The sequence below is a fragment of the Acomys russatus genome, chromosome 17 (genome assembly GCF_903995435.1).
Source record: "Acomys russatus chromosome 17, mAcoRus1.1, whole genome shotgun sequence".
NCBI lineage: Eukaryota > Metazoa > Chordata > Mammalia > Rodentia > Muridae > Acomys > Acomys russatus.
This window is the reverse complement of record NC_067153.1, coordinates 45,292,419-45,304,753: the sequence shown is the minus strand read 5'-3', so window position 1 is coordinate 45,304,753 and position 12,335 is coordinate 45,292,419. Positions and strand designations below refer to the sequence as shown.

At 53.3% G+C, this 12,335-nt stretch overlaps 1 protein-coding gene and 1 pseudogene across 1 annotated transcript; both read left to right on the top strand.

The window, feature by feature from the left end:
- The first annotated feature begins 11 nt into the window (after nucleotides 1-11).
- Nucleotides 12-645, top strand: LOC127201000 (cytochrome P450 2D26-like). The gene is made up of 3 exons (XM_051159363.1): nucleotides 12-45; nucleotides 106-306; nucleotides 389-645. The coding sequence occupies exons 1-3, from the start codon at nucleotides 12-14 to the stop codon at nucleotides 628-630; spliced, it is 477 nt and encodes a 158-aa protein (XP_051015320.1). The 3' UTR covers nucleotides 631-645.
- Nucleotides 646-9,547: 8,902 nt separating this feature from the next.
- LOC127201475 (cytochrome P450 2D3-like) overlaps nucleotides 9,548-12,335 on the top strand; it is a 49,455-nt pseudogene continuing 46,667 nt past the window's right edge.

Here is a 12,335-nt window from a genome sequence, read left to right as displayed (position 1 = left end):
TGAAAAGGAAGATGGAGCCCCCAGAGCAGCAGGTGATGATGGGCGGTAGCAATGTTTTAGGGCACTGATGGGCAAGACTGACCACAGGGAAATTTGTGATCAGAGGTGACCACACTGCCAGGTGTCCTTGGTTACACACAGATGTGTCTGCAGGTGTGGTCCTGGCACCGTATGGACCCGAGTGGCGAGAGCAGCGGCGGTTCTCTGTGTCCACCCTGCGGGACTTCGGCCTAGGCAGGAAATCGCTGGAGCAGTGGGTGACCGAGGAGGCTGGCCACCTCTGTGACGCCTTCATCCAGGAGGCTGGTGGGTGATGCACGGTGGGGTGTAGAGGTGTACACAGGGGCTTCTGAGCACTATCATGACTTGCTTGCATCTCTGTTCCTAGAGCGTCCTTTCGAACCCAGCACCCTCCTGAGTAAGGCTGTGGCCAATGTGATCGCATCTCTCGTCTATGCCCAGCGATTTGATTATGAAGACCCTTTCTTCAACTGGATGCTCAAAACATTGAAAGAAAGTTTTGGAGAGGACACGGGCTTCGTTGCTGAGGTACGAGCTCAGGGCAGTGGGCATGGCTTTGTCTGTGCTATTAATCCTATTTTTAAAAAAAGTAAGCTTCTCCACAGTTAAGTGGAGACTAGGGACTGACTTTCACACGAACTCTGGTGCCCCATATTTGGCCATGCCCTCTTGATGGGGAGGCCCGATGGCACTCGGAGGAAGGATAGCAGACTACCAAGAAGAGACTCGATACCCTAGCATCATATTCAGGGGGAGGAGGTCCCCCTCAGTCACAGTCATAGGGAAGGGGAATGGGGTGAAAGCGGGAGGGAGGGAGGAATGGGAGGATGCATAGGATGGGATAGCAAATGAGATGTAATATGAATTATTTTATTTTTCAATTAAAAATGTGTTTAATTTTTTAAAAATATTAAGCACTGGGTGAATGGGTCAAAAGTAGGGAGAAAGTCGTGGACCTTGACAAACCTCAGATAACCAGATGGGCGGAGTGGACTAAGGTCAGTGGGTCTAGGAAGGCCGTGAGCCTCTGCCTTCTGTCTATACAGAAGCCACACAAGCCTGTTAGATTTGCAGGGTAGAGAGCTTCTTTGGTTCAGCCTCGTTTACAATAGAGCCTACAGGCTGGCACTGACTAGGAAGCAGGTGACGCACGGGGAAGTCAAAGCCTCAGTGCATTGTGGGAGAGGCTGGGAACTGAGACTGGCCCAGGTGAACACTGTGCAGACACAGCACCCAGGACCCGGAGAGACAGATGGGCGATGGGTAAAGGAACTTATAAAGCAGGCCTGAGCTGGATTCCTGAGACCTTGTAAGGAACGGATAGGATTTACTGTGGAAGTTGTTGTCTGACGACCAAACATGAGCCACTGTGCACGTGTGACAGTGCGCGTGCGTGAGTGCGTGTGCACACAAACACACACACACACACACACACACACATACACACCATTAAATAATGACTTCTCAATTGAAATAAAAACAATAGACTGCCTGTGTTTCTGTCCCAGGTGCTGAACGCACTCCCAATTCTCCTTCACATCCCTGGGCTGCCCCACAGAGCCTTCCCCAAGCTGAGTTCATTCATTGGCTCCCTGGATAAGATGTTGATTGAGCACAAAAGGAGCTGGGACCCTGCCCAGCCACCTAGAGACCTGACTGATGCCTTCCTGGCTGAGGTGGAGAAGGTGAGGGACAGCAATAAAGGTAGGGCTGAAGTTCTATGTGGCTTGTGATACCCAGAATGTAGGGTCTGTTTATCACTCATGGACCCAACAGCTGGGTACATGGATCCAGTGGTAAATTGCTTTTGTGCTAACTGTGTCACTGAGCCCACCTTCTCTGCCTGGCCCAGGCCAAGGGAAACCCTGAGAGCAGCTTCAATGACAAGAACCTGCGTATGGTAGTAGCTGACCTGTTCATGGCGGGGATGGTGACTACATCAACCACGCTGTCCTGGGCCCTGCTGCTCATGATCCTGCACCCAGATGTTCAGCGTGAGCCTGGCTGGGCTGGGAGTTGGGGAGGGGGAAGGGAGGAAAGATAGATGTACTTGAGAGACAAGTGGCTCCATCATTAGCTTGACCCACACTCCCACAAGTCTGACTGGAGTCACGTATTAACCCATTGGTGGAAGGTCAAGGACGAGCTTCCCCTTCACTGAGGGGATGCTGTCCATCCAGGCCGCGTCCAGCAGGAGATTGATGAAGTCATAGGGCAGACGCGGCGCCCAGAGATGGCTGACAAGGCCCGCATGCCCTACACCAATGCTGTAGTCCATGAGGTACAGCGCTTTGCGGACATTGTCCCAACCAATATACTACACATGACGTCACGTGACATTAAATTACAAGGCTTCCACATCCCAAAGGTAGGCATGGACACTTTTGTCCCGGGATCCCTCTAGGCATACAATGGCGATAAAATCACCACATCTTGGATGTCAACATGGTGACGGGACCTACGTGGGTGTGAGTACACTGCAGCCATTGCCCAAGAATCCCCAGGGAAGCGGGATGCCCAGTGAAGTGGGCCACAGGGATTTTAGGGAGCACTGCACATGGGGAGATTTGTCATAAGGCCTTGAATGGCCCCAGAGGCAGCTGAGAGGCTCCAGGGTTGAGGGAGAATGAGAGAATCCAGTGTGTGAGGTAGAGGTTGTGCATGTGATCATGGTGTCCAGGGCCTTGGCGGCTGCACCCTAGTCCATGTTCACACCATGTCTCTCCCTCCAGGGGACGACGATCATCCCCAACCTGTCCTCGGTGCTGAAGGACGAGACCGTCTGGGAGAAACCCCTCCACTTCCATCCTGAGCACTTCCTGGACGCCCAGGGACACTTTGTGAACCATGAGGCCTTCCTGCCATTCTCCGCAGGTGCCCACGGGGTGCCTGGATCCCTGTGCCTTCCCAGGGTGCCTCAGGGTGGAGATTCTACCAGGACCCAGAGTGACAAAGCCTCTCTTCCACCTACAGGCCGCCGCGCATGCCTGGGGGAGCCCCTGGCCCGCATGGAGCTCTTCCTCTTCTTCACCTGCCTCCTGCAGCGCTTTAGCTTCTCGGTGCCCGATGGACAACCCAGGCCCAGCGACCGAGGCGTCTTTATGTTTCTGCACTGCCCATTGCCCTACCAGCTCTGTGCAGTGACTCGCTAACCGGAATCACATTCTAGTCCAGCCCCTAGCTTAGGCTCACCTGCAGAGAATAAACGAGGTTTGTGGCTGCCATTTGTTTCCTCGTGCAAGCTCTCATCGCTCTCTCTCTCTCTCCTGACCTCAGACAACAATCCACACTCAACCCTTTCCCTCCACCTCATCCGTCCTTAATGGACACCTTGAACGTTATGAGAAAGGGGTGTGTGTTTCAGCACTTGGGAACCTGAGATGGGATAATGTCCTGTTTGGGGGTAGCCTGGGCTATGAAGTAAGGTCAAGGACTGCTGGAGTTCATAATGAGACACTGGCTCATGAACAGAAAACAAAGGGACAGAGACAACAAGAAAAACAAAATAAGAAGAAAGGAAGGCAGGAGAGCAAGAGGAAAGGAGAGAAAAGGAAGGAAGGAAGGAAGGAAGGAAGGCACAGCTATCTAGGGGTGACAGTTGACACCATGGTGTCACTCACTGGGTTGGTGACAAACTGGAGGCAGAAGTCAGGACTCCATGGGTCTCAGGGACATTGCAACAGGCTTGTGCTAGGGGTCAGCACTGCTCCTCAATGGGGACAGAGACATGGTGTCCCCACGATCCTGAGGGCATGAATGCCTGGAAAGGCTCCCAGAGCTGAGAAGGCTGCTGGCCTCACAGTGGTGACTGCAGAGAAAGAACAGAGAAGGAAAGCAGCAGCAGGGAAAGTGACAGCAGAGCTCAGGGAGGCTGGCACACTGCAGGCTGTCTGTCAGATGTGTCAGAGGGCGGGACTTCCGGGCACCAAGAGTGACTCAGGTTGAGGACATTGCACACAGGGAAGCTCACTGAGCCCCACTGTCCAGGGACTTGGGGGATCCCATAGCCATGGAGCACCCGCGTGGCTCACCCATCTCCATACCCTCCTTCTGGGGGATGGTCTGATGTACTTTGATACTAATTAAGAAAAAGCCATCCCATCTGGGCAGGGCAACTGAGCTAGGTGTGGCTAAGGTTCCCAGGCTTAGAGAGAGAGGGGAATCCTGGGAGGAAGAGAAGAAAAGGATCCTGAGAAGAGAAGAGAGGAAGGCAGCCATGGGTTAGGTGGAAGAGAAACACGTGGCCAGCATGGATGGAGGATTCGCCCCGATGAAGAACATTAGCAAGTATTTGGGATTGGCAGGTAGCTTGATAGACGTTATTAGAAACAGATGGCATGGGACTGGGGCGGGGATGGGACACCTGCCCCACTCTGAGAAGTAGTTAATGTCTGGCCCCGCCCCAGGTTAACTAAAGCTCTTTTGATATATAACGAGTGTCTGTGTCTTGACTGACTGCGAGCTGGACATAATATTGATAATTTTAAAACAACAAGTGGGGCTGGGGAGATGGCTCAGAGGTTAAGAGCACTGTCTGCTCTACAGAGGTCCTAGGTTCAATTCCCAGCACCCACATGATGGCTGAATCCATCTAGAGTGAGATCTGGTGCCCTCTTCTGGTGTGCAGGGCAACAGGCAGGTAAAAGCACTATGTACGTAATAAACAAATAAATCTTGAAATTAAAAAAAAATGGCGCTCCATGTGGGGCAGGTATCCACACTCTTAATAATCATATTTTGTCATAGTCTGAAAGAGAGGAATAACTCCCAGAGAGCGTCCATGGGCCAGAGCAAAGATGGCTACATACACATGGCCGGTTTGAGAGCCAGAACTAGGAGGCTGGCAGTCTTATAAACTGGCCTGGGGAATGGAGTTAATTTCCTAAAAAAAAAAAAATAGTGAAAACTAAATTCCAAGGAATGGTGGACATTATGTGTAGGCCTGTGTGTGGTATGTAAGCTCATGTGATGCATGTTTGTGTGTGTTGGCATGTGTGCATGTTGTATACACATGCATGTGTACATATGACTGTTTGTGCAAGTGTGTACGTGTGCATGTCTATCAGTGTGTGAAAGCATGTATCTGTGTGTTAGCATGCGTCTGCCTTTGTGTGTGTGAATGTGGGTATAGGTAAATGTGTTGTGTTTCTGTGCATAACGGTGTGTCTTTGTGTGAGAGTATATCTGTGTGTGTGTGTGTGTGTGTGTGTGTGTGTGTGTGTGTGCGTGTGTGTGTGTGTGTGTGGTTTGGATCCACTATACTGTTTTCCAGAACTGCTCTGTCATCTGACCTTCCATCAGGAGAACCAGGAGGCACGGGCCCCCAGCAACCAGCAACACTCCAGATGTCCCAGCATTTCTTGCTTTGGGGTCCTCAGTCCTTCCTGAAACACATATGGTTAGTGCAGGCCACACACAGACCTGTGGGCTGAGCCATTTCTCAGTAGCCAAGAGAGGACAACGAACCCAGCAGTGCCACCAAGGAAGACCCTGCAAGGGCTGAGGATCGCTCTCCTCTCCTCCTGCCCAGCTCACGCTGGCACGCTGCCTGGCCCCGATTGTTGAAAGAAGCTCTCCTGTGTCTGTCTGTGAAGCTGAAATACGAATAAACAGAGAGGAGATCTTTCAACCGCTGCCTTAAACAAGCTATAAACAAATGCTTTACCACTGAGCTCTATCCTTGACTCCACCGTAGCGGTGGGGCTTTTTACCCCCACTTTCTGTTTCTAGAAGGAATTGTGGGGGTTTTCTCTGTGCTTTAGTTTTTCTCATTCAATATATTTTGACGATTCTTCCCTTCTATATCTGCTTGGCTTTTCCTTTTATTTCTTTCTTTTCATGGATGGTTTTTTAGTGCTATGTGTTGAGCCCAGGGTTTTGGAACATGCTGACTACAAGCCTAGCCTTTAGTATGGGGTGGGAGGAGTTCATGTTGTGGGTTCCTTATTGCTGTAGTTTGAATATCAGATTGTTTCCATTCACCTCAGGTTGTTGTCTGAATACCATCTGCAGTTTGACCCTCTGGTTGTTTCACAGTGTTGTTGCTAATTTCCACATGCTTGTCCAGTTTCACGTCACTGCTGTTGTGTAGGAGAACGCGCCCATCCCACAGTGGCAGGAAAATCCTGCTTATGACTTTTTTTGAGACAAGGTCTGTCTTGTAGCCCAGGCTGGCTTGGAACCCATATGTAGATCAGGCTGGTCTCCAACTCAGAGATCCACTTCCCACTGCTTCTGCCACCACTGCACTACCAGATCCATAGCCAGTTCCTTAGAGACGCCTGGGTGCCCTCCACCAACACAACGCCCTCCTGGCTCCATAATTTGATTGCTGTTGCTCACTATGATTCTCAAAGTCCTTATTTTACTCAGCACCACAGACACCTTCCCCCATATCTCCTCCTTTCCTGTAGCCAGCAGACCGTCTTCTACTTGCTCCGCAGGCACCACCGCGGCACCCACATCCCGGTGCCCTCGCCACCGCCTTCTCCACAACTGTATCCAGGACACCACCATGGCCTTCTCTTCCACCAAACTTTCCACCACAACCAGAGTCACCATGACCTCATTTTCCCTCCAGGGTTCATCGTGTGGCCTGAAGTCCCTGCCTGGCCTCTCTGCGATCCCGCAGCCTGTGTCTCTTGTTTAGAAAGGGCTCGTTCCCCCCGAGCTGTGCCGCTTGAGTGAGTGTTTCAGAACAATGTCAGCAAATACAGCACGGTCACCGCAGGTTAAAGCAGCAAATTCTCTCCTCTTCTGCTCTGTCTGCACAGTCTCAGCCTTGACCAACTATATTTGGCTAGTGTCACCCATGACACGAGCGCACACGTTTCCTTTATGGTAAATGGGCAGCACCAAGACCATGGTGTGAGATCAGGGAACAAGTTCCCGGGGGAAGAAGGAAGACTGGGACCGGCTCTTAGACTCACTGTTGGTCTTCACAAAGAAGCCAGAGTCCCGGAGAGACTGGCCAGGAGGAAGCCAGCAGCCTGAGCCTGTCAGTGAGCAGAGCACGGTTGTCTCCCTCCTCCCACTCTTGACCGTGACCCTTTCAGGTGTCCTGACTCCCCTGCAGGCCGCCTTCAGGTGATGCTGAGCCTAGAGAAAGACCCTTGTCTCTGCCCCAACCTAGGCTGCCATCCTATGTCACAGTGTGGGGCAGGGACAGGAACCGGGAGTAGACTTTGGGGGCTTCAGGCCAGCAACAAACATGTCACCTCAGGCCTGGTGACAGAGAGGTCAGCTGAGAAGGGGTGGCATGGGCAGCAGAGAGGAGAAGATCCAGTGTCCAGACCTTGCTATGGCTCCATGGTGTGCTCCCCTCTAACTCGCTCCTGCCTCCCTTCTGCCTCACTGAAGGGGGCAGCAGAGAGCAAGAGCGCAGCCTGGATTCCACTGGGACAGCTGAGCCTTGATCCTCAGAGGTCTGGATCCCCAAGAGGACAGGGGCAGAGCCTTGGCTGACCCCAATGAGTGAGAATGGGCATGTGCAGGGTGACCAGCAGTTGTCCTGCCCACCAGTACCGTTTAAGTCATATTTCTCTTTTCTTCATGACTGTTGGGGGAGAGAAACAGACTCACCAAGAAAAAGAGGGTGGGTAAGAGACACAACGTGAGCATGTGGCAAGTTCTATGCCCCCCTTAGTGGCCTCCTCACCATGCTCAGATCATTACTGAGAATTCTCTAATTAGATCTGAATATTCCCAAGCTGTGTCCTGCTTTCCTGATTAACTGCATGACCCAAGCTATACTGAAGATTACATTGGCCACAATTACCTTCCCCCACTGCCCCTCACTCACCATAGGCTGCAGCTGCCTTCCCCCACTCCCCTCACTCACCATAGGCTGCAGCTGCCTTCCCCCACTCCCCCTCACTCACCACAGGCTGCAGCTACCTTCCCCCACTGCCCCTCACTCACCATAGGCTGCAGCTGCCTTCCCCCACTGCCCCTCACTCACCACAGGCTGCAGCTACCTTCCCCCACTGCCCCTCACTCACCATAGGCTGCAGCTACCTTCCCCCACTCCCCCTCACTCACCACAGGCTGCAGCTACCTTCCCCCACTGCCCCTCACTCACCATAGGCTGCAGCTGCCTTCCCCCACTGCCCCTCACTCACCACAGGCTGCAGCTACCTTCCCCCACTGCTCCTCACTCACCACAGGCTGCAGCTGCCTTCCTCCACTCCCCCTCACTCACCACAGGCTGCAGCTACCTTCCCCCACTGCCCCTCACTCACCATAGGCTGCAGCTACCTTCCCCCACTGCCCCTCACTCACCATAGGCTGCAGCTGCCTTCCCCCACTCCCCCTCACTCACCACAGGCTGCAGCTACCTTCCCCCACTGCCCCTCACTCACCATAGGCTGCAGCTGCCTTCCCCCACTCCCCCTCACTCACCATAGGCTGCAGCTACCTTCCCCCACTGCCCCTCACTCACCATAGGCTGCAGCTGCCTTCCCCCACTCCCCCTCACTCACCACAGGCTGCAGCTACCTTCCCCCACTGCCCCTCACTCACCATAGGCTGCAGCTGCCTTCCCCCACTCCCCCTCACTCACCACAGGCTGCAGCTACCTTCCCCCACTGCCCCTCACTCACCATAGGCTGCAGCTACCTTCCCCCACTGCCCCTCACTCACCATAGGCTGCAGCTGCCTTCCCCCACTCCCCCTCACTCACCATAGGCTGCAGCTGCCTTCCCCCACTGCCCCTCACTCACCATAGGCTGCAGCTGCCTTCCCCCACTGCCCCTCCCTCACACACAGGCTGCAGCTGCCTTCCCCCACTGCCCCTCACTCACCATAGGCTGCAGCTGCCTTCCCCCACTCCCCCTCACTCACCACAGGCTGCAGCTGCCTTCCCCCACTGCCCCTCACTCACCACAGGCTGCAGCTGCCTTTCCCCACTGCCCCTCACTCACACACAGGCTGCAGCTGCCTTCCCCCCCTGCCCCTCACTCACCACAGGCTGTAGCTGCCTTCCCCCACTGCCCCTCACTCACCACAGGCTGTAGCTGCCTTCCCTCAAGGCCCCTCACTCACACACAGGGCTATAGCCTCTCTCCCTTAACTGTAGGAGACATCCTGCCAGTGGTCATGCTCCTACAGAAGCGAGAACTCTTAGTGACAGTCACCACGCATGTCCTGCCTACCTGTAATGTGTTCCATGAAGCTCTGGGGAGCTTTTATTTTCTTCTGAGGCAATGGCTTCATGTCCTCAAGCTGTGCATGTGTGGCACACTGGGTTATTTTACTGTAGAACATGATTGTCCACATCAAAGCAGGGTCCCCTGAACATCCCCCTCCCCACCATGCTCGGCCCTGAAGAATCCCTCCTGGGAGGGATTGACCATCTCTGGCTCCTCCCTACACTTCCCCAAACAAAACACTGAATGCAGCTGGAGCAGAGGACAAAGGGCAGCCCTGGCACCCCATTATAAGGTGGCAGGTTCCAAGCCAGGGATTTCTGGTCCTAGGTGTTTCTGTCCCTTGTTCTTTAGGAAGCCTGGGGAGCAGTGGCGAGGCCATGGAGCTGCTGACTGGGACTGGCCTGTGGCCCGCGGCCATATTCACAGTCATCTTCATACTGCTGGTGGATCTGATGCACAGGCGCCAGCGCTGGCTGCCCGCTACCCACCAGGCCCTGCGCCGTGGCCTGTGCTGGGCAACCTGCTGCAGCTGGACTTAGAGAACATGCCGTTATAGCATGTACAAGGTGAGTGACTTAGGGCTGGGAGGTAACGGAGGATGCGGTGTCCATTGGAGCAGGTAGTGGGAGTGGAGCCACAGGTTACACAGGGAACTGCGCCCCCAGAAGGACCACCCCTTCCTGGTGGTGGCACTTGGACTTTCTTGGGCAACAGTTTTGAGGCACAAAGTCCAGGAGGTTAGGCAAGATGTGACAGCAGATTCCGGTCTGGTTGGACAGGGCAGCAGTCATAGAGGTCCCAAGTCCCTATGATCCTGTCTGTCATAGCTGAGGTCTTAGCATGGTGCCAGGTCCCAGGTCAAGCGCAGCCTGTCTGTGAGCACAGCAAGTGGACAGAGGGCTGTGGCTGGTGAATCTGTTGCTGCTGTGTGCTCTGTGGCCTCACTGCCCATCTCAAGGAACCTGAGTTTCCTCATATGTCGTGAGATGCTAAGAGGACAGTTCTCTGAGTCTGGAAAGGTCACATCTGAATGATCACATTTACTTTACGTTATTGCTGAACTTAAACGATGAGAAGCCAGGGCTGGAGAGGTGGCTCCGTGGTTAAGAGCACTGGCTACTCTTCCAGAGGTCCTGAGTTCAATTCCCAGCAACGACATGGTGACTCAGAACCATCTGTAATGTATCTGGTGCCCTCTTCTGGTGTGCATGAAGCAGTGTACGCATTTACACAAAATAAACAAATCTTTAAAAAGAAAGATAAAACCAGGGAAGGCGCAGTTGTAAGACGCCAGGTCTCAGGCTGGGAATGAAAGTCAGTGGAAGAGCATTCTCCTGGGATATATGAAGACCAAGGGACAATAACAAGCAACACACACACACTATGCAGATGCTTGTGCAGTGAGCCTGGTTCTAGGCCCATGGGGACCTCCACTTCCTAAGTGCTCTGTCCCTCTGCTTCAGCTTCGAAACCGCTACGGTGACGTGTTCAGCCTGCAGATGGCCTGAAAGCCTGTCATTGTGATCAATGGCCTGAAGGCCGTGCGGGAAGCTCTGGTGACCTGTGGAGAGGACACTGCTGACCGCCCTAAAATGCCCATGTTTCAGCACTTTGGCCATGGACACAAGGCTCAAGGCAAAATACTGCTGGGTGGTAGGGAGCAGTGATGGCATCAGAGCCAGACATGGTGGGTACTGGGCAGAGGAAGGACAGGGCGTGATACAGGTGACAAGCAGTTAGCAACTCAACAAGCAGCCACTGAAATCCATCCTGGACCTACGTAGCGGCTAGAAGGTGGTAGACATGGGTTTTGGAGGAAGGTGGGAGGATATGAGTGATGCTCGTCCCAGAGCAGACGAGATATATAGGAGCAGTGGCCGGCACAGCCAGGTGTCCTTGCTTACACACAGATGTGTCCGCAGGACTGGCATTTGCACCTGATGGGCCCGAGTGGCGAGAGCAGCGGCGGTTCTCTGTGTCCACCCTGCGCAACTTCGGCCTGGGCAGGAAATCTCTGGAGCAGTGGGTGACAGAGGAGGCTGGCCACCTCTGTGACGCCTTAGCCGACCAGGCTGGTAGGTGAGTGGTGGGGTGTGCGCAAGGGCACAGCGAGATCGCACTGAGAACTTGATTTACTTGCATCTCTGCTCCCAGGGCATCCCCTCACTCCCTACATGCTCCTGAACAAAGCCGTGTGCAATGTGATCGCATCCCTCATTTACGCCCGCCGCTTTGAGTATGGAGACCCTTCCCTCATCAACATGCTAACAACATTGGAAGAAAACATGGGAGAGACTAATGGCTTGCTTCCCGAGGTAGGGGGCTTGGGGCAGCCTGCAGATCCACTTGTGACATCCTTCCTCCCAGAGGAGCCTTAGGCAGGGGATTTGGAGAGCAAGACTTCTAGAAATGTCTACCACAGGAATAAAAGCATAGAGCTTGACAAACCTAGAACAAACGTAGGGAAAAAGTGGACCAAGGTCAGGTGTCTAGAACAGGGATGGCCGGTGCCCTCTATCTATATGAAAGCTACAAATGCCTGTAAAAATTTCAGAGTAGAATATTCCTTCTGTTCACCCTGGGAAACAAGAGTCTGAGGCTGAAACTAAAGAGGAGACAGGTGATGAGAGGAGCGCACCGGGCCTTGGGTCCATTGTGGGAAAGGCTGGAAAGTGAGACTAGTTGAGATCAACATTGAGCAGAGGCACCCAGGGGCCAGAGAGACGGACAGTGGGTAAGGGAGCTTGCCAAGCAAGCCTGGCACTTGAGTGCAGTTCCTGGAAGCCATTTACTAAGAACGGAACTGACTCTGTTTTCCTCTGACTTCAACATTCTTATTGTGGCAACTACACTCTCCACATCATGTATATACAAACACACGTTGAAAAAATTATGATGATCAGGATTATTAGAAATCTTATTTACTTCACATATTAAATGAAGAGGCAACAAGATTGCCTAGCACCTTTTCTGTATGTCTTACAGGTTCTGAACACGTTCCCAATTCTCCTGCGTATCCCGGGGTTGGCCGACAAGGTCTTCCCGGGACAAAAGTCATTTATGACCATGGTGGATAAGCTGATAACGGAGCACAGGAGAACCTGGGACGCTGACAATCCGCCTCAAGGCCTGACTGATGCCTTCTTGGCTGAGATGGAGAAGGTG